The sequence below is a fragment of the Squalius cephalus genome, assembly GCF_949319135.1.
Source record: "Squalius cephalus genome assembly, chromosome: 17".
NCBI classification, from domain to species: Eukaryota; Metazoa; Chordata; class Actinopteri; order Cypriniformes; family Leuciscidae; genus Squalius; species Squalius cephalus.
In genome coordinates, this window is record NC_137138.1 from 16,258,045 (window position 1) to 16,280,207 (window position 22,163).

Consider the following 22,163-nt stretch of genomic DNA (forward strand, 5'->3'; position numbering starts at 1 on the left):
CAGTAAAATTGTGTAATATTATTACAATTTAAAATGACTGTTTTTAAGCCAATCCTTTAGAAATCATTCTAATATGCTGATTTGGTGCGCAAGAAACATTCTGATCTTTTCTTTTTTTACATTCTTAAATCAATACAGAGTAACCACAACAGAACAGCTGTTTTTAAAAACAGAAATCTTTTCTAACATTATAATGTGTCATGGCGTAATATATATTTCAACCCCAAACTTTTGAACAGTAAGCTTAAAACATGCAATTGCTAATTTTTAAAACTCCGCTAAAATGACAGGTGGAAATGCATTTAATGAATTTCTTTAATAAGGTAAATTTGATGTGTTCCTTGTATAAAGTGCTGTATTTGCGATATGTTATCAGTGGTTCTCAAATGGTGGGTCGCACTCTCAACCCAAAAAAATGGGTCTTAGGTCTGTTCTGATGGGTCACATATGGGAAGTTGATGAGCCTAAGATGTGTTCAACATTTGTTACATGCTACTAATTTGTTTACTGTGCATTTACTTTGTCTCAGTAATGCAGTTCATTGTAATAATATGTTGAATACTACATTTTATAGAAATGTTTGATATACTGATTTACAATTTTTGTTCAGTGTTGGGTTGCCATTTGTTGTCCTGTATAAAATGTAGGCAAAAACAAGTTGAGAACCACTGCTCTATATATTGTTTCATTTACAGTTTTTAGGGCAATTCAGGCCACGTCAATGGACTGTCTCAGAGTTTACTGATGCCATAACAGTTTAAGCATAAGTACATGGATTATATGATGTGCTCACCCAATGAAAGTCTCTAGATGAATGCTCAGTGTTCTCCTCTGAGCCTTTCCTTAAAAAGCACCACATTGCTCAGGCCTAAGTCTTGCCAGCAGTTCCTTAGTCTCCTGAACCCCTTATAGCATTAGAGGATCAATGTTCATCTGAGGACAGCTCCGATGCAAGGCTTTGTATCTCCACTGGGGTCGGAGGTCACCGTGATAGGGCAAAAGTCAGAGTTCTCATGTGAACTTTCGGTCAAGAAAATCGCACCAGTGCCGTGGGAAGCTACATCTGATCCACAAGAGCTAGACCTCCAAACTCCATTTTCATTTTCAAGAGGGGAATTTTCTTCATTGTCCTTTAGATGGAGTAAACTCAGCCCAACTTGCCTTGATTTGTTTCTGTCGCCCCATTGACAATAATAACCAGGACTGGAGTGAGGTCCATCAGTTTATTCAGCATATCCATAATGTCAGGATGTGCTTTCGCTCCTTCAATGAACTCCTCCAGCGTCAGTTCACCTGAACGTTTTGAGTAGAAAGAGTTGCCATGAACTCACTAGAATATATGAATGAATTCTGATGAGGACTTTCATGAATTAAATGGTGCTCACCTTCTCCATGAACATCAATCTTTTCATATATAAGGGTCACTATTTCCTCTGGCACAATATCACGATTTCTTGTGATGTCTTGTATAGCCTGTTGTAGAAAAAATATTGTTTTTATAGAAACATCACTGAGAATCTGTATACTAGAACATTTTTTTACATCTGAACTGCTGCAGTATTGTGTGAAGTAGCCGACCAGCCACCTGAGGTCAGCTGAACATGATATGGCACGCAGTGTCTCAGAAACCGAGGTACAGAAACAGCACAAGGAAGACCGTTCTGTAACTGGATTAAATCAGCTCATCTACAAGTTAAGCAGACTGATCCAGGGTTCATGTTAACCCGACCTATCTTTTGAATCAGTTTCTGCAATGACTATTTTGGTTCGTTCACAAAGACTTGATGTGGAAGCAAATATCCATGTAGAGAATCCAGCGATAATCATAAGCAAAGGTCATATTACACACAAAAAAGTAAGCTGTCGAGGATGGTTTATGGTATTTGACGAATCATTCGCTTACCGTAAATATTGTTTCCAATTCATCCTTGTCAATTTTCCCATTGCCATCCTGGTCAAAAAGTTTGAAGTACCACTTGAGTTTCTGGTTAATTCCCCCCTTGAGCATCAAGCTAACAGCTGCGATATATTCCACAAAATTGATGTATCCATCCTAAAGAAAGAGAGTGGAACAGTTTTCTTCTTTTTTTAATCCCAAAGAGACCATTTAAGATGTTTTAATATGAATAGTCCCCCAAAGGAGATTCAGGTGAGGTCATCCTGTGCTTTCTTTAGCTTTTTAGCTTGCTTTAACCTGTTTAAGCTTTTTAACCTGAACCAATGTAGGTTTTGTAACATTGTTGCATTATAAGCTTTTCTCTTCTAAGCTGAACAATGTAAACCAATCGAGTGCGCATCACACATTATACATCACATATCATATTGCCTGTTATGTCTTTTTATATCGATTGAGACATTTCCCATATGGCAAAATATAAAAGCGACCAAAACATATGGCTAGTATAAACATTAAAATATATTTACAATACGTGTATTAGTTACTTATATTTCCTCATATATTTTTGGTCCTTTTTATATATATTTTTTTCAATCTAGATATATTTATACTGTCCAAAATATATATATTTTTTAAATACGTTTTGCATTGACTCAATGTATGTTAGGAGTGGATTAGAAGTATTTTTACATTTTGTACAATTTTAAATACATTTTGGCATTTGAACCCGTGTTATTTTAGTATTAAGATACTATTCATGTTTTTATTAATATTTTGATAGTTTTTATATTTTATATTTTCCCTTTTCATTTTAAAACAAAGTTTTAGTAATTTTGTTGTATTTCTGTTCTTTAAAAAAAATAAATGTCTGTATAGTTTTTATAAATTTTTTATTTCAGTTTTAATTTGAGTTATTTTAGTACATCAAGATAAAATAGGAATATTGGCAATAGCTGAAATAAAAAAAGTTGAAATTTATATGTATATGAAAATGTAATATATATATATATATATATAAAGAAAATTGTGGTTTTAGTTTTAGTTTCATTTAACTATAATAACCCAGATTTGAACTAAAAAAAAAGTTGAAATTTATATGTATATATATATTACGTATATTACAGATTTGAACTAAATGAAACGGTTGAAATTATTTATTTTTTTAAATATGTTTACTTCTATTTTGGCCTGATTTTTTTCTATATTGTTCAGAAGGCATTTGACCACAGTAAAGCGATAAAACATTTACATGTATAATTTAGCATCCAAATCAGATACACTGATACCTCTTCTGAGGTACTAATACCTGTGCAAAGGATAAATGGTTTACCACTAGAGTTGACCTCAGTTTACCCATCTGATCCCTGGTGCACAAATCCTTTTGAAATATCCATTTAAGTTCAAACTCTAAATGATAATTATGTAACAAGCATATGAATGATGATCTCATGCTTTGCAAGACTGAAGATCATCAGAAATTACAATGATGATTGTACATGCAAATAATCCAGAGGATGCAATCTTACCCCATCCATGTCGAAAGTGAAGAACACCTGATCCACGTAGCTGCTGGCGTCCTCATTCATCCCCTGCAGTCCCAGAATGGACTTGAGCTCAAAAAGTGTGATCAGGCCTGATGGAGACTCCCTCATGAACTTGTTGTACCAGTGGTGCATGTCCTCGGCGAGGATGTCATCCAGACTTGTGTGTTTGTTACCCATGGCTGTGCCCTGCAGAAGTAGGGACCACCCTCGCCTCGCACACCTTCTGGTCCAGGCAGCAGCCTGTGACTCTGTGAGCTCTGCCGACTGGCCTCCGCACTCTCCAGTGTCTGAACCTATTAGATCCAAGTACTAATAAAAAGAGGTGACACCTGAAAATAACTCCTGCTAATGGGATGATGGCAAGACCGGTCCCTTAAAGAGTAACTGGCACAGAGAGAAGGCTTATGTAACAGCCTTCAGCCTCAAGATGAACCATTTGCACAGTCATTTTAGTGCAGAGTGCATTAGAGGCCACCTCTCAGTATGTTATTTTACTGGTCCTGAACTCTTTGAGGTCTAACAGTTATAGTCTCTTAAGGCAGACTTTAAATCATTCTTATTTTCACTAAATAACAAATCAATTACAAGTACAACACTAAAAAAAATGGTTAGACTTTATTTTAAGGTGACATAGGCTAGATACACTGTACTTACTCAAATAAGTAATATTAATTACCTACATTTACTTACTATAGAGTTATGGTTAGTACGGTTAACTAGGGTTAGTTGTATTTCTGCATAATTTACTGTTATTACATGTAGTAACGTGTAACTACGTCACCTTAAAATAAAGTGTTACCAAAACTCAAATCAGGCGTTTTAGATACTACAAACTAATTTAGGCATTGCAACATTATAATATATAGTATGAAAAATGGATATTCATTTTGAGATTTGCAGAAGAGAACATTTAACAACGTTATTAAAATATTAGTGTTTTGGATGATTATTAACTTTGTGTGATGATTGAAAAGTAAAATAATGCGCGGTTAAATATCAGCCAAAACATATCATTGAAAAACCTCATAAAACCCAATATAAATCTGCATTCCTAAATGTAATTATTTAAACAGTGATTGCACTTTATACAGGTATATTATTTTAGGATTTATTGTTATGTTTTTATGCATAAATTAATGTGAAAGAAAATATTTATGTAGGCCTACATTAGATGTTTGATTTACATCAGTTAAATAATTTTACAAAATAGACGAAAAAAAAAATCAGTTGCAAATTTTGTAGTTTAGTTTGAAACTGAAAGCTAAAATAAAAAATAGGCTAAACTGTTTAGTGACAATAGAGAACGTACAACGATTTAATTTCCTGTCAAGACAATGCACTCTGAATTAATTATAAATAAAAGGTGAAAAGGCATGTTTTTGTGTGTGTGTGTGTGTGTGTGTGTGTGTGTGTGTGTGTGTGTGTGTGTGTGTGTGTGTGCAATTTATGGGTAAGGAAGTCGTATAACACTTTAATGCAAATGCTATTGCCGCTGATGATATCCGACCACATTTTGCCCACTTGCCAGTCAGATCCCTGACTTTTCTCACTTGAAAGTGACGAGGCAGATCCGTGCTCTTCGTTAGGGTTTTAAGGTGGTTTGTTTCCACTACAGTAAATGAGATTAAGTGACTTTAGTCATTAGCTCAAACGTTCATTATGGGCATTATAGCCTGAACCTCTCAACTCATTAATTTCCTGCCATTTCTAAACGCCTTCCTGTAATTTAAGATAGGCCTACGTTTCCTATGATGGGATTAGTAGCATTGATTCTGTTTAACGAATTAACGATCAATTTGAAACACGTGCATACCGATACCATTATGATTTGCACTGAAATATGATATTCAGTGAAGATGACCTCGTGTGCAGTATGCAAGAGGAGTGTTATATATCTGGTTATAAACAGTATTAAAAGTATTATTATTAATAATTATATGTAAATTATAATACATGTAACGTACAATGAACAGTAGCCTACTAGAATAAAAAGTGAACAGGCTACATTTCCGCCTAATAGTCACATATCATTTTCTCATCGCAATGATTGTTAACCTTATTGTGTTTTTTATCAGACTTTGCTGTGCCTATATTAGCAATCAGGACTATGAGATAACCAATGAATCTGGCAGTATTTCAGTGAAAGCCTGATTAGGAAACATGAGTTGATCCACCGTAATCCTTCCTTACCTGACCTTTAATATCTGATTCCAATCATTAATTCATCTCAGTGCCATTACTGGACATAACGAATCCTTTCAGGACCTAAAAGCAGTATAATGGGTATGTGCCATCGTGTAGCTAAGTATACTAGTCTGTTGTGTTCAGGGTAAATGTTAAAACACAAAATGCACGCTGAATGAGAGCGCTAGAGAGATCTATTTAAATGGTAATCTGTCCCTCAGCTTCCATGAGGTCAGCACTGTTTCCAGAGGATGAGAACAGGTCTGGGAGGTTGAGCTTGTCAATGACCTGATTAAGAGATTTTATAAGAGAAATTGGTTCTCAATGCTTTTTTCACTCGAAGGCCACACAAGATATTTCTGATGTTTCTGCTTCAAACGGCTTGTTTTCAATCTTTTTATTTAAACTAGAAGTGGCAATATATTAAAACCAACAAAGTAAAATAATTATAAGTAAAATTAAAATAATACATTCCGTAATTCTAGAAGTTTTCACCGAATGTTCTTTAAGGTTTACACTCTTTATGATAAATATTTTACATGACTTTTCCAGTTGTCCATGATTACGGGATAAGGCTTTTATTTTTTATACAATTTTCTTACTCACAAATAGCAAGCAATTCTCAGAAATTTCTGCCCATGAAAATATTTTACATCTTGACATAACAAGAAAAACTGGTAACACTTTATTTCGATGGTCCACTTTAAACATTGTACTAAGTAACTTTGGAACTGCATGTCAACTATTGATGCTTCACTTTTCAGGTACAAAATGCTATTTTGATGGTCCTCCAACAGACAATCTACTTACTATAAGTGTTGCAATTACACATCAACTTACTCTACTAAGCCTAACCTAACAATCTGCTAATACTCAAGAGTTGACATGTAGCTGCAAAGTTATGGTTGAGTGTCTTAATGGACTAAGTGTAACCGAAAAACTAGAAATTTCCTTTACTTATTATTAAGATTATAATAATTTCCAGCTTTTCCAGGTCTAGAAATTACACTCATATTAAATAAAATTCTCTCATAAAGCTAATTATTCAGTGAGAACCTTGGTTTTTAAAATAATAGTCTTAAATTTTAGCTTTAGCTCAATTTAAAGCTTGTTATACTTTAAAAAAAAATCATTTTATCTTGTTAACCCATTGTGCTGAGACTCCCTAGTGAATCCTTGCCCTCTGAACCTCTGATGTATTATACAGTACATAGTATAGTTGTCATTTACACTAGACCACTAGTTATCAGTGAATATTTTTAGCACATATTTTGGCCACTAATGAGGCAAGCTTAATATTGGAATATCCTGTCAAAATTTGAATAGGACTAGCCCAGAGTTACAACCTGAGGTGAGGCTTCTAGAACCAGAACGTTTCATCTTAATGATTCTTACTATTATACGTACACAGGGCTTGGCATTAACTTTTTTGCTCACCAGCCACTGTGGCTAGTGGTTTTCCAAAGTTACTAGTCACTTAGCATTTTCACTGGCCACAATTTTCCAATATGGGGAAAACCTACCAATATTATCTCATAATGTGGTACTGAGTACTGAGAGGCGGCTTTATGTGCACACACTTTGGCTGTGGGCTCAAAATCTGTGGGAATGAGTAAAATTGTGTAAGATTGCGTGCGCAATCCCACGCCAAAATTCAAGCCCTGTAACACCAACAATATTCATCTGGAGCAAATGTAAGGAGCGAGTGAAGAGAGGCGGGTTTGTGAGTCAACACGCTGTTGAAGAGCTGCAGAAAATTGAGAACTGGAAGCGTTTCAGTATCGATATGTATCGAAAAATCTATATTTTTACAACATTACATTGCACTTTGTTTATTATTTCAGATGCCTTTTTAAAAGACTACAGCGGATTGTTTTTTATAAAATTCAACCCGTTAAAGTGGCTAGTAGGAGTGACTGTGTTACACGCCACTGCTGAAATACACCCACATTTGGAGGATTGGCGCCCTGTAAGTACATATTTAATTTCAATATTTGTTTTACATAGCAACAGTACAATGAGAAAACAGAATTTTCCAATGAAATTAATTATTTTTTCAAATTTCCATTTTTAATTTCTGCAAATCTCAAAATCGCAAGATCAATATTCATATTTTTGATTGGAATACAGCTACGCACAACACGAACAGAATAAAAAAAATCTTTTAGTGGAGAAATAATTATATACAAAAAGTATATCTCAAAACCAAACTTACGTGTAAATTCATACAAGCGGCTCAGAACAGAGGTATTATGAAAATATCAACACAACTGTACAGGGAATATACTGTTGCTCTCTGCATCTGAAGGATTCACTTCCACATTCAAACGACTCAAATGTTTGACATAGACTAGAAGTCTAATACCAAGTTATTCACATTATCTCTTCTCCTGACGTCTTTGCTTCGGTTAAGCAGTGAGTTTAAGGGAGTTCTTCGGCATGAGCCAGTTGATTTGACCTTCTTCTCAATTTAGAGACTTTAAATCCCTGCAAAATATAAATGAAATCAAATGAAACAATAAGTCTGTGCTTATAACTAGTAGTGAACATAAATATGCTAGTGTGGCATTGTCCTAGGGTGTAAATGCTCACTCACTTGACTCTAATGATTCACTTCATCTTCTTTCTGTTCCTCTTCTTTCTCATCTGTTGTGTCAGGTTCTGTCTGTACTTTTCCATGAGGTACCATGACTGGCTCTTCACGTGTTTCTTCTGTATTGTTAGCCAGCTGTGGTTCAGCCTCACTTTTCACTTCCTTTAGCTCTTGTTCCATCTTCTCTTCCTTTAACTTGTGTTCCATCTTCTCTTCCTTTAGCTCTTGTTCCATCTTCCCTTCCTTTAGCTCTTGTTTCATCTTCTCTTCCTTTAACTCGTGTTCCATCTTCTCTTCCTTTAACTCGTGTTCCATCTTCTCTTCCTTTAGCTCTTGTTCCATCTTCTCTTCCTTTAGCTCTTGTTCCATCTTCTCTTCCTTTAGCTCTTGTTCCATCTTCTCTTCCTTTAACTCGTGTTCCATCTTCTCTTCCTTTAACTCGTGTTCTATCTTCTCTTCTTTCTCTTCTCCCTCTTTCTTTTCTGAAGTCACAGTCTCCACTTTTCCCTCTGGTTCCGCCTTCTCTGAATCTGTCGATTTAGTTTCCTGCTCAATCTGTTGTTTAGAGGAGAGAGATTCCGAGTCTGGTGACGCCTTCTGTTCTGCAAACACATCTCCTTCGTGTCCATTTGGAGTCGTGGGTTCGAGGGTTGCTGAGGCTGTTTTATCCTCCTCTTCATCGGCACTAGACTTCCTGTTTCGGCGAGACGGTGGCCGCCGCTTGATGGAATGTCGAGCTCTACCCTGCACAGATTCAAAAAACACATTCGAATTCAAATACAGCAACAATTTTAATTGGTTTTAATCAAGTGTGCCGCACACGTCCTGGAAAGTGAAGCTAAAGCATTTTGATCGCCCCCTGGTGGCTGGCTGCAGTATCGGTCATAAACCTCATCCTCTCTGTAATGAAATGGGACACGAGCCAAACTAAAAAATCTAATTTTGAGTCATTTTAGGTAGTTCATGTTTAAGTGTTCATTTTCCAGTAAGTTTGGTTTTAGTTAGCTATCTGATGCTATAAAAACGTGGTGTAACATCATGATTGACAGCTGTGCTTGTGATTGAGTGATAACTCTGGCTCCAAATAATCAGCAACGACCCCTTCTGGGATATTTTGGCTTCCTTTTTCTCATCCATCTTTGGTTTTAATTCATTGACATATGAAATGATATAAAAGCCTCAAACCTTAATGATGCTTTTGAGAACAGTTCCCTCTGTGGGATTCTCAAAGCTGGCAGGGGTTTCCTCCTGTTTGGGTGTGACAATTACAGGAGGACTAGAGGGACTGCTGGGAGAGCCGGGGGAGAAGGACGGCACCGGTAACTTCAACACCCCCGGGCTCTTTGCGAAGGGCAGAGGCCCCGTGGGAGAAAGCGCAAGGTTGGCCTGTGTGAAATGAGATGGAAAATCACGTCCAATATGGCTCTTCTAAAGCAATACAACCTCTGTCCACTAGAGGGAAACACTGCTGTATAAGATTAGGGAACGTGAGAATAACAAACCTGCAGTTTCTCAATAAGGGCAGAGTTTCTGTTCTTCCTGGGTGATACTGTTTCAGCTCCTTTCTGAATGGATAAAAAAAGAAAAAGAAAATCTTCATCATTACTACTGTAACACAACACTGAATATTTTGATTTGAGGTAATATAAAAAGAAATGACATTTTAATTAAAGTAAATTAATTTAACCCTCTATGGTACGCATTATGTTCTAACCAGGAAATATTTTTTCAAATAAGTTTTATTACATGAAATCGCTTTAATCATAAAAATCAAAAAAAGATTGTTGAAAAAAAGATTTACTTATAAATCTGGAATATGGTCAAAAAAGTAGTTTTTGTATAAAATTATGATTTTCTTTTCTATTTCATTGCACATTTCTTTTAGAAATGTATAGATTTATATACTTGGAACTCATGCAAACCAAAAATAAGTAGAACCCTATCATTTAAACTCATCCTCACTCTAATCACATAAGAGCTAACTCTGCACTCTTCCTATTGCTCTTTCTGTAAAATATTGCTGTATTCATTTTCAGAAAATAAGAAATCATTTTGTTATTTATACATAAATACAACTATACTACAATAAACACCTCAAATAAATAAATAACTGCAATGTTGATGCTACTATCAATAAAAAATTCCCAATGGGAAAATACATTACTGCAATTCCACTGTGGTACAGCTAACTCTATTTTTCCATAGTGGTACAGCGTTGAATAAAATTTCTAATTTACTTATCAAAGATGCTGCAAAAAAATCCCCTTTGAGAAAAGAGGTTTAGAAATGAGGTTAATAGAGCAATTTCTGGAGCACTTCAACAGGTGTCTTCTGTGTGAGGGTGACAGTGGGAAAGAGAGATTTGGAGGGACATTCAAATGTCATGTGACTTAAAAACAGCACATCATTGGCTGCCTTAAGGCCTGCCCTTTTAATTCCCACAGTGCAATGAATTGTATTTCTTTCTGAATAACAAGCAAATTAGTAGAAATTAACTGTTGCCAAATGGCAACACCATACCATTAAGGGTTAATTTACTCCCTGATCCTCTCACCTCATCTTGGCCTTGAGCTGCATCATTACTAGCGGGTAGCGGGAGCGAGCGTGGGGGTCTCCTTCGCACAGGCTTGTTCTGGAACAAAAGAACAGCTCAGATCTACATGCTTAAACATGTACGTCCACTTTACCTTACCGCCAAAATACTTCCACAGAATTCTAGCTATCAATAACGTAAGGTTACACTTTATTTGACCCTTTAGACATTCTGTTGACTATAAGTAATGTTGCTCCTGTCAACTAACCCTCATTAGAGTATTAGTAGAGTATTAGTAGACTGTTAAGGTTAGCAGTAAAATAAGTTGACCTGTAGTTGCAAAGTTTCTTATAGTCAGTAATGTCTGTTGGGGGATCATCTAAACACTAATACTCTAATGAGAGTTAAATTAAATAAATGTGATTTTTTTTAAAATAGTTTTATAATAAGAATAAAAAAAGTCTAAAATTCAATTAATAAAAAACAACATAGTAATGAATGAATACAATTATTTAAAAAAAAATGTATTTAAACAACCATATCTAAAAAATTTAATTGTTTGGAATGAGGAAATGTTTGAGAAATGTTACCAAAGTGAGCAACAGCGCTAAAAAAGGAGGGAAGCAGGAAGATAGTGGTAAAAACAAGATAACCCATCTGTCACCTGCATAGACATGCAACATAGTATTTCTGCATTGCATAACGATCGCTCTTATTAATATCTGTGCTTAGGTACGCCTTGCTTCGGTGTCTGTTTCCTAAGCGATTGCCATGCAGTACATGAGGATTTACGCAACCAATCTTAACATTAAAACCTAAGGACATATACAAGAGTCACACATTCAAAAGAAAAAAATCTGACACGCACGAAACCAAAAATACACTGTGGAGTTGTTCCAAAGAATGAGACTGGGAAATTTGTTTCCTTGTCTGAAATTTAGGGGAAAGAACCAACTATCTCTGAGATTTCCCCCTGTATTATACACTTTCCATTGAAATGAACACACAAGGTATCAGGTAACAGGTCTGTGCTACAAAATCATTCTACATAACTGTTCACCTATCTAGCAGTATAGATATCTTAAGTATACCTATTCTTTTGCTTTGGATAATTAACCTCACATATTTTAATGGTAATGTCATTTATATTATCATTTGTGGGTTTTGTTTCTTTTGATTTTGTCGTTTGGGAAGATTCACGTCCTCTTTAATCGTTTTGTCAACACTAAGGGTTAACTGTTTTTTAAGGAAATTTCAAAGGAAATGAGGAAAAAGCAGGAAAACTGAAGACAAAACGAAAAAACAACAACTAAGCAATAGCAGAAAAAAATAGATGACTTTGTCCAGACTTCGAATCATCGACGTCCAGAAAAAGGCAGCGGGACATATTAGGAATATGAAGTGCGAAAGCAGAGAGGATGTGATCATATAATATGAAACCTCACCACTTCAGCATCTGTCGTATGGGGTTTTGGACAACTGAATTTTCCAGCTAGTTCAGCCACAGAGCGCTTTTTTACAACAGAATGCTCCTGAAATACAAAATGTTAGTGTATGAATGAGAATGTCCCCTTCTTTTTGATTAATAATCTGTAATATTGAACCATGTCATCCAAGGCAAAGCACTTTAAAATGAATTTATTTTTAATTGTGAAATCTCCGCCCACCTTAATATATAACAAATCTTCTTAAAATGTAGGAAAACACACAATACAGCAAAGTCCAAAGCAACACCTCCAATTAGTCCAGTTTTTACTTTTAAATCTTCTAGTAAAGATTTCTGACAAGTTTTGTAATGCTGACTTTCGCAGAGAAGGCTGAGAAAAGTCTTGTTTTTCACCACAGGAAACCACGAGAGTCGTGAGCACTCATTAGAGCAAAGTGATGAAAAAAGTGCATTTCAAAAGAAATGGTTGAGAAACTATCCTCGGGGGACACAGGCTCAGTCGGGTATGACTTCAGCCCACTGTTATCATCCACTTCTCAGGCTCTTCCATCCACATGCTTCCATCTACGACCATTAGCACTCTCACTATCAGTGGAGGGAAACCAGTTTGCCTTGCCGAGAGTGATAGCACAATGTGGTATTTTTGGGGTGAGGCAATGTCTATGGACTCAGACAACTGTTTGCCATCAAGGCGTTCAGTCACTGAGCTTTGTGGGAACCCACCATTACTGAGCTGCATGCAGTCTATAGATTACAGGATGTTGGTTATACAATGATGAGGCAACTTAAGCTGAGCTGATATATAAGGCAAGTCAAAAACAGGAAGGGTGCTTGAACAGGCCAAGAGCTTAAAATCAGATGCGTCATTTCCATGTAAACTATTCTTGAGCAAAGTTGATTTTAAATGCAACTTTTTTGCTGAAATTGTGGGACAATTCGCTGGTACAGTGCAATGCGGATCGAATGCAATGATTGGACGAACATTTTCTGGTCCTGAGACTTCCACAGAAAATATATGTACATGTTTTTTTAAGATTTATATTTAGACCTTCTATTATTGATTGCTATGAGGATGTGAAGAGAGTTTCAACCAGCATCATAAAAAGTATGTATAAAAAAAAATGCCTACCAATTTATATTTAACTGTTGTATAAAAGCAATACCGCACTAACAATGCTGCTTAATTTTATATTCCTTTTAATATGTAAATACATTAGGTTGGGATCTGAACCAGAATCTTTACTACTACACTAAACATGTCCAACTAACACAAATATGATGTATATTTTGCAACTGAACTTACCAAACATCCAAAACAATGCTGTCTACTGATAAATGCACTTGTATGTGAGTACATATGGTGGTTTTTTACTAGCTAAGAAAACCCAGAGAGCTTATAAAATGTGTGAAGGAATCGAAACAGTGCCAGGAATTCCTCCGTTGCACACAAACCATGATCTACTGCAAGGAGACGTGAGTCCGACGCCTGTACTGAACTGTGATGGGCAACATCGCGACTATGACGAGAGGAAGCAGGTATGCTTGAGCATTCTGTCCTTTTCAAGGTCACACTTGTGTCATCACATCCTGTTTTTAGTTCGTTTAGATGCGTTTGGTCCGTGTTGGGTTTATATTTCAGTTGAACTGCACCAGAGTTTGTTCGGGAGTGGATCGAGATCCCCTGAAAAGGGGTGTGCACCAGGGTTCGGTTGGCACCGTTCACACTTTTTGAAATGAACTGCACTAACAAGGCAATCGCAGCAGCAATCGAGTTGGTTTTAATCAAACTAAATTTGCCAGGTGTGAACACACCCTAAGTGAGCCTGGAAGCCCTTTTAAAATAAAAATAGGTACATGCTTAAAATGGCCGAAAAAGACACCTGGTAACTTGACGCATTTAGAGCTCTGTTTAAAAGGCCTGTATTTCCCCCAACCTCTGTTTCTCTCAGTCGTGCCTGTGTCTGCTGCACATGTGTTCCAGCTTCACTAGATCCAGTCCTCTTTAAGATAAAAGCATTCCATCTCATCATGACATCATTTGCCCTATTTAATGCCCAAGATGGAAAGAAAAAAGCTTGTTCTGTGAAAATTCTTGATGCAATTTTAAATCTATTCACGTTTAGGATTCACTGATGCATCATTGCATCTCTCAAACTTTTATATTCTGTGTTTTGTTTAGCATTGTTACAAGAAAACTAAAAATTAGTCATAAGAGAAACAGATACAAGCAAGTTTGGCCCATATCATTCAGTTACGCATTTATTTTGCCAGCCAGTTCGCTGTAGAATGAATCCGGCCTGAGAAAGCGTCCTCCAGTGTGACCCCCAAGAAACGTTCATAGAAATTCTTAGTGTCACTGACAAATTAAAAATGTTATGCTAACTGCCAAAAACAACATGGCAAGACGATGAGGACCTGCCCCAGAGACTGAACCGCTCCCATGCCTGAAATGCAACGTAAGAGCATGCTTGCCATTTTAAACAACAGCAACTGAGAAAACACTGATTTCCTTCAACCAGTTCCCCTCTACAGTCACATATTTGAAGATTCAGCAAGTACGGTACATTTTATGCAAATATATACATGCCATTGTTATGTATTTCTGCTCAACTCTGTGGGAATATTTTACAGAGGAAGACCTTAAAACATGAAAATAAATCACAAACGGTGTGGTGTTTACTTTTGAAAGCTTTAATGCAAGTGCCGTGTCTCTCACATGTAAAGTATAGGGCGTTGAGCTCATTACTACTCATTTAAGGCAGGGTGCGGGCAGCTTTTTCTCTTGAGAACCAGTGGGTGGTGAGATTTACAGCAAATGTGTGTGTGCCACAGCTGTGCCTTTGCACACACACCTGCAAAGATGACCCCTGATCATGTAATCTCTGTTGCAATCGTCACTCATAGTTTCTCCATCTTTTGCCACCTTAATAAACACTGTGTAAGCAACAAAAACTCAGATTCGTTCCAAAGCTTACTTTACCTTTAAAACAGTTGGCAGCAGTCAGATGACACACAGCGAGTAAACAAAGCAACAAACACACAAACGCATTCAATTCAGCATTATCCTTTCTTCATCTCCAAAACAGAGACATGCTCATGATGACATACTCGTGTTTTACCACGCTGCAGTGCTGGAGCAGGAATCAGCTCATTAAACATGAGGCCATCATGAGTGTGGGAGCGGTTATGTGTAAAAAAACATCCAAGTAAGCGGGACTCTGGGGCATTTGATCTGCGTTTCCTCTTCAACTGTTTCAGCCACACTGTGACCAGGGGTGTTTTTTCAGAGGCAGAAAGGGAGTAAACAAAATGAAACGAAACTTAGACAAATATTCAAAACCTGAGACTGAACAGAATGTGAAGAATTCAATTCAAAAAAGCAAAAGCCCCAATTTCCGTTTGTAACAGCAATATCATATAAAAACTACAACAAATATTCTTTTTACTGTATTATTGAAATACTTATTTCACTAACATTCAAAAGCTTGGGGTCAGTAGATTTAAATAATTGGTCACACTTTAGTTTAGGTCCAATTCTCACTATTAACTACGGCTTTTGCCTCAATAAACTCCTAATTGCTGATTATTAATAGTTAGTAAGGTAGTTGTTAAATTTAGGTATTGGGAAGGATTAAGGAATGTAGAATATGGTCATGCAGAATAAGGCATTAATATGTGCTTAATAAACAGTCAATATCCTAGTAATATGCATGCTAATAAGCAACTAAATAATAGAGAGAATTGGACCATAGACTAAAGTGTTATCAAATAATTAATACTTTTACTTACTTACTTAATTAATTAATACTTTTGTATTTTGATCAAATAGATGCAGCATAATATACTTTTTCAAAAACATTAATGATCTTACCGACCCCAAACTTTTGAAGAGATGTGAGCGTATGATGTGACCAAATACTACTAATATGACAGAACACATGCATTTGATTTTTATAAGTATAGTTTTGCATCTAGGTTTTCCATCTGCCTTTGACCCGGAAACTATGAAAACATCAAATGTGACTGGAACATTAACTTCGTTAGACTTAAAAAACTCCAAAAGCAAACCCAAACACCCTTCTCATTTTAGAAGTCTACCAGCACACACAACACTGTTGTAACCCAGGCAGTGGAAAACAGAATCTTATTAGTGTCTCACAAAGAATCTGTTGTATGTCAGAGAGTTGAAGAACATGAGGAAGCAGCCATGATTCAATTTACACTGAAACATGTCCCCTAATGGGAGAGGATGCACAGGAAGGAAAAGACAGAGCCTTTCCATCTTAAAGGAGAACTCCGGTCAATTTTAACATTGAGCTAATTTTTTTGTACATTTGGAGTGCTGTCAATACAGAGAACAACGACAAAAATCGGTGTTGCCTACACCGAGTTATTCTATTTTTAAAATTTGCACCCTGTTGACTTCAATGGGGCAAGTACTAAACCTGCTTTTAGCCTCTTAACATCCTTGATGTGTCATTACAAGTGCCCAGAAAATGTGAGTGATTCCTTCTGAGTGAACACGACACGAGTGAGTCTGACTGCAGTAAATGTGAAAGAAATGTATAAAAATGATGTTATTTAAGCCAGCGCAAATACCTTTGTTTACATCCTGTTTTTCGGGTGAAGTCCAAAGTAGTCGATTGCAGAGTTCACACGCATAGGTTTAATACCTATGATCATGCGCGTGAACTCGGCAATCGACTACTTTGGACTTCAACAATGTTAAAATTGACCGGAGTTCTCCTTTAAGGCCCAAAACATGCGCAACGGAATGATATGATCACAGACGCGTTTACCTGCAATTTATATTTCCTTTTAAAGCAATAGTCAAATAGCTAGTTCACACTTTTCTTTGAAGAATGTTGGTAACAAAATAGTTTTGGTTACATTGACATTCATTGTATGGACAAAACAAAAATCATTGAGACATTTCTCAAAATATCTTCTGTTTCACAGAACAAAGAATTATCCCTATTAAAAAATAAAAAAAATAAAATTAATTAAAGTCCCCCTGTGGTGAAAATCAAGCTTTTAATGTTGTTTTTGTGTCTATGTGGTGTTTTCAATATGCTTTAAGACAAACCATGTGCAAATTCATAAGTCAACATCATTGCTGAGTATTTTCTCTAAAACTGCCATGAAAAAAAGAAAGTCTCAAAAACGTGGTTTGAAATCGCTGGTGTTTCTGACGTCACAAACTACCTTGTGTAGTTTTGGGCCACAATAACGTCAATGCGTGGAATTTTTGAGCTGGTGTGAGTGAGTGGAGGTGGGGCTAATTTGCATATTCATGGGATATATACTAAATAGAGGCAAGGTAGTTACATTCAAGCTATTTTAAAGGAAAAAAAAAACTTTAAATATGTAATTTTGGTGATTAAAGATGAATTTAAGAGACAAAATGATTGACTACAGGGGGGCTTTAAATAAAATTACTAATTTGATCACTCACAAAAATCGATGATATGTCGTAATATTTACAATTTATGTTCCTTGCAACAACAAAAAAAAAAAAAAAAGAAAGAATACATTGCCACTTTTAAATGGCAGTCAATAGAAAAAGATCTACCAGCTGGGGATAGCTGGGTCATGCTAACTAGCCAAACCTTGACCTCTTTAGTTAAAGTTAGCTAAAATGTCTATATGTGTACAACTAGCTACCCGAATTATAACACTTTAGATAACTTGACAATTGAGGTTTGTTAGCACCCACAGTAATGTATTTTCTGTACAAAAATATCACACATTTGTGTGTAGAGTATGTTTAAGGCCTAAGCCACCAATTCTTCACAAAATAACAGAGATCAAGGACAATCAGTTTCTTCTATCTAGAGTGTTCTCCAGCCAGAAATGCCCCAGTACTATGACCTCATGTTCTGGCTCTAATATATTTGGAGTGGAAGGTGTGTTGGAAAAGACGAGCTTTCGAGAAACACTCTGGTGTGAGTCAGTGAGTTATGATGACGGACTCCACCTCACACCCATATCCCATCAGGGTCCAGGTCTTGAATCAATCACACAGTGTTCCAGGAGTATGTAAAGACTCCATCTACAGCGGCACGGACATCTACATCCTGTAACAGGACAACCTGCCTCCACTTGCCATTATTCGACATCTGCAAGATTTGCATGTGGAACGGCCATTACCTGACAGTGATACCATTTACCAAACAACACTTTCATGAAACATGGCATTAAAAAGAAATGGACATTATGTCCTTAAGTCAGCTGCACTGTGCATTTACATCATTTGCTAATACTCCAAATGAAGTCATGTCCATGAATTTTGAAGGGTGGCTGGGACAAGTTCACACCCATATGCTCTCACAGTCTCCCAGCACAAAGTTCAGCAAGTTCTCTATGAGGTAATGAATGATTGCTCTCCTCAACACTCTTTAGTACAAAGAACAAACAAAATATACAAGTCTTTTAGGGAGGAAGCTTGTTGTAGTTGGTTAATGTCATGTTGCAATAACATTTCCCTTCTCCAAATCTCTGTTTCATCTATGAGCAAACTGAGGTTGCGTACAGCTCAGTCAAGAGAGGGCCGTCGCCCATAACAGCTGCCGAGGTGGGACTGACACTGACCCGCATGCTCACATAGCTGACATTCAGGAGATAATCAACTTAAATAACCAGAAGTCCATGCAGTACAGTGCTCTGGGAGTCAATATGACTGAGAAATACAGTCAATCTAGGCTTCACAACTCCTATAGCAGCCGAAATACATTCTTTAATGGCAGGAATTAAAACATCTTTAAATGTGGCTCAGCTCAGATTGTATTCACAGAGAATGGTTTCTCTGGCTTAAAAATATGCAAAAGTTAAATATCATAATAAATTGAGACGAGAAGCTTGTTTATTTTGTCTTTCTTTCACACCAATCTCAATATTTGTGCAATTTGCCACTGCATATCTGTGTAAACACACAGTTCTCCTGACCAAGTCTTTTCTTAAACAATAGAACATGCAGTTTTGTATGTTATACACTAGCTTCCCAAGAGGAACCAGCACATTAAATTTAGTTTGAAAAATTATGCAACAATATTGTGTAACGCCACACTACCCTCTGCCTCCATGATCAGTAATTATTAGACACACATAATATAAAGCACCAGCACTATATTGATGAGCAACATTTCACCCATTTAAGTAAGTCTAAGATGCTTCCAGTTGCAGACTCATTTGCATGAACATAAAAGTTGCAAAAGAACTGCATAGAAGGCACATTTTTTTCCACATGAAGATGAATTAAGAATAAGTATAAATTATCAACTCTGATTAAGTATATCTTATAGAAATATAATTTGTTAGTCAAATACTAATTTATTTTTAGGACTTAAATAATAGATGTAAATGTTAACTGATGGATTGTTAGGCATTTGGTATGTCCAACTCAATCATTTAAGTGCAATTCAGAGATTTTTATTAAGGTAGCATAGCTATTTGTTATTTTGACATTTACAAAGCCACTAAAATATGGATGGCAACTTTATTGGCACATAATATATAGAGGCTATATAGGAGCAGTGTTGCCAACTATTTTCAATGGAAAGTAGCTAAAGCCTGCTCAAAAAGTATAGCTACATGTTGCTCGATGATGTAAACTGTCAGCAATTTACATCAGTTTTCTATCCCAATCCGTGCTCATACTGTATTTGAATAAAATAGGCCTATTTAGCCGAATGTCCAGTGAAGCTGTTCTCATTTACATATTTTGTGTCAGACAATGGAAAGGATATGATATAATGATTTGCTATGTTAACCAGCAGTTCAGAAAGTCACTAGATTTATTTTGAAATGGTTGCTAATGGGTTCTGAAACGACACTAATATAGTGACAAAGACACAAGTTGGCAACACTTTATAAGACAAATATAGTAGAAAAGAAATATAGTATAGACAAATATAGTACTCCCAGAAATCTATGGTTAGAGCCTTCAGACACTTTAGATTGAAAGCAAACTGTATGTTCAAATCAGTGATCAAATCTGCAAGCACAAGAATATGTGTGCATACAAACACAAGCACGTGGGTCCACCATCCAAACCCGCCATTTTAATCTGTCATACGGATGAGGTTACACCACTTCCTGTGACAGTTAGCTTGCTGCCATTCCAGTCATACTTTCTTTCTAACTTGAGACAAGGGAGGCAGTTTCAAGGCAATATAATTCATTGGTCAAAACGCAATTCAAAGAGTCATTGAGACCAACACAGCCATAAAACTGCTACTGATGAGAGCAGCCTCTGCAAACAAGCTTATGTAATTATGATTGATGGAGGTTTGCAGGTGGGGTGACAAATCTGAATGACACAGCCACAGCTATGCTTTATTCATCTTTCACCCACTGACTCCAAACTCACTTATGAACCAGACAAATACCTGCTGAGAGGAATATGTGGAATGTAAACCATTTATTATCTCTCAATCAAGACTGCAGTTTGAGGTTACAGACATTTTAAAGCATAATTCATTTGTTTGAAGTAGAAATACTATGAATTTAAAAGAATAAAAAACTGCACTAGCAATAACTTTTTAATCCAAACATATCGAGTGTATTTTTTTTTAAAGGAATATAATGTAATAGCCTATATAAATGTGTACAGTGGAGTCAAAAACGTCTGAGACCACAAAATCAGATTTAAAATCCAATTTAAAACTGAAAAGAAAAGTTTTATGATTTAAAAAATTTTCAAAGAAACGTTATTATGTAAAATTAATAAGACATTCAAGAAGATTTAAGAAACTATTCAATATAACAATCAGGTTTCACACAAGGGAGTTTATGCAGATTTAGTGCTGCTGTCATTAAAGCAAATGAATGAACCAATATTTAGGCATTTTTAAAGTTAATGCTAATATTTACTTAAATTGTTAAGCTCATTTGTACTGAAAATGTATTAAATTATAAAAATGCAAAAAAACAAGCTTTTCACTAGTGATCACATTTGAACCCTACTATAATCAAGACGGAATAGGCTACTGCATATAATGCAGTTATGTTTATGGCATCTATAAAAGTTGATGCTTTGACGTCTTATATCATCTCGTGGCATCTCATGGACTGAAATGCAACGGAACAAGTTGTTGTTTACTCTGCTGCTCATCGCATGTTGTCTAGTACTACAAAGGAAATAAACTTTCAAAGTTTGAAAAAAAAAAAAAAAAAAAAAAAAAAGTCGCAACAACAAACAGTGTGAAGCAAAAGCATAGTAAATAATTGCATACCTCCATCTTCCAGCGCTGTTGGCGAGTTCTCAACTTATTGTCGCTGTTTTGGTGTGACACTTGCTGAAGTAACCCGCGCTCTCTCTCCTCACACGAGCGCAAAGTGTGCACGCGCTCTCTCTCTCAGAAGTGAAGAGGGTGGTCTTTAGTTATATTTAGGTCTGACTCTTACAACATTTCCACGGTCAAAAGATTGAGCCATGCACAGCAAGAAGAGCTGTTGCAGAGAACTGACCTGTAGTTTATTACACATACATATTCCCAGATAGATAATAGAAACTACTCATGAAATAACGGCGCTGCTGTAATTGCTTCAAATACCGTTATTAGCCTACCAAGCAAGTAAATACCAATGTTCACTTGTTAATGTTTTGCAAAAAACGTTTTTCACATAAAGAACAGCACTTGATAAATATGATTAAAATGATGTTCATGTATTGAAGACTCCAGACATCACCAGTCTTCTAGAAAAAACATTTATTCTACATTGAGCAGGTCGCCCCCTCATGGGCGCAGCCATGTTTACATCACATGACGAGCCATATCACAATCGAATGCCTGAAGACACCTGTAGTTTCAGTTGCAGTTTAAAATTGGTCCGTTAACATCCACACGGTATTAATATTAAGAGTTTCTTATATCAATGTTTCATTGAACAACATATTTTTCACAAGATACAAATATGAGCCCTTTGAGCTTTTAAAATCTCAGAAGACCCTTATAGTTTGGTGA

General features: G+C 36.2%; 2 protein-coding genes across 3 annotated transcripts; both read right to left on the reverse strand.

Annotated features, from left to right (window-relative positions):
• Window positions 1-1,031: 1,031 nt before the first annotated feature.
• Window positions 1,032-3,723, reverse strand: guca1d (guanylate cyclase activator 1d). Its single transcript, XM_079846972.1, is given in 5 exon segments — window positions 1,032-1,185; window positions 1,187-1,293; window positions 1,386-1,473; window positions 1,904-2,053; window positions 3,424-3,723. Coding segments are annotated over 5 exon segments (603 nt in total). The 5' UTR covers window positions 3,619-3,723; the 3' UTR covers window positions 1,032-1,122.
• A 3,866-nt stretch (window positions 3,724-7,589) lies between these two features.
• Window positions 7,590-21,693, reverse strand: dub (duboraya). Of its 2 annotated transcripts, XM_079847832.1 has the most exons (7): window positions 21,432-21,693; window positions 12,197-12,283; window positions 10,773-10,850; window positions 9,721-9,783; window positions 9,404-9,604; window positions 8,222-8,962; window positions 7,590-8,112 (listed from the first exon to the last, which is right to left on the reverse strand). In XM_079847832.1, exons 1-6 carry the CDS (start codon window positions 21,435-21,437, stop codon window positions 8,228-8,230), a joined length of 1,170 nt encoding a protein of 389 aa, XP_079703958.1. In that variant the 5' UTR covers window positions 21,438-21,693; the 3' UTR covers window positions 7,590-8,112; window positions 8,222-8,227. The 2 variants fall into 2 exon arrangements, with proteins under 2 accessions (XP_079703958.1, XP_079703959.1); XM_079847833.1 differs by lacking the exon at window positions 12,197-12,283 and having other exon boundaries at window positions 21,432-21,571.
• Between the last annotated feature and the right edge of the window lie 470 nt (window positions 21,694-22,163).

Coding starts and splice junctions, on each gene's coding strand:
- dub (XM_079847832.1), bottom strand. Junction 9,605..9,720: donor CCCTTATTGAGAAACTGCAG/GTTTGTTATTCT, acceptor CATTTCACACAG/GCCAACCTTGCGCTTTCTCC. Junction 8,963..9,403: donor TTCTCAAAAGCATCATTAAG/GTTTGAGGCTTT, acceptor GAATCTGTGCAG/GGTAGAGCTCGACATTCCAT.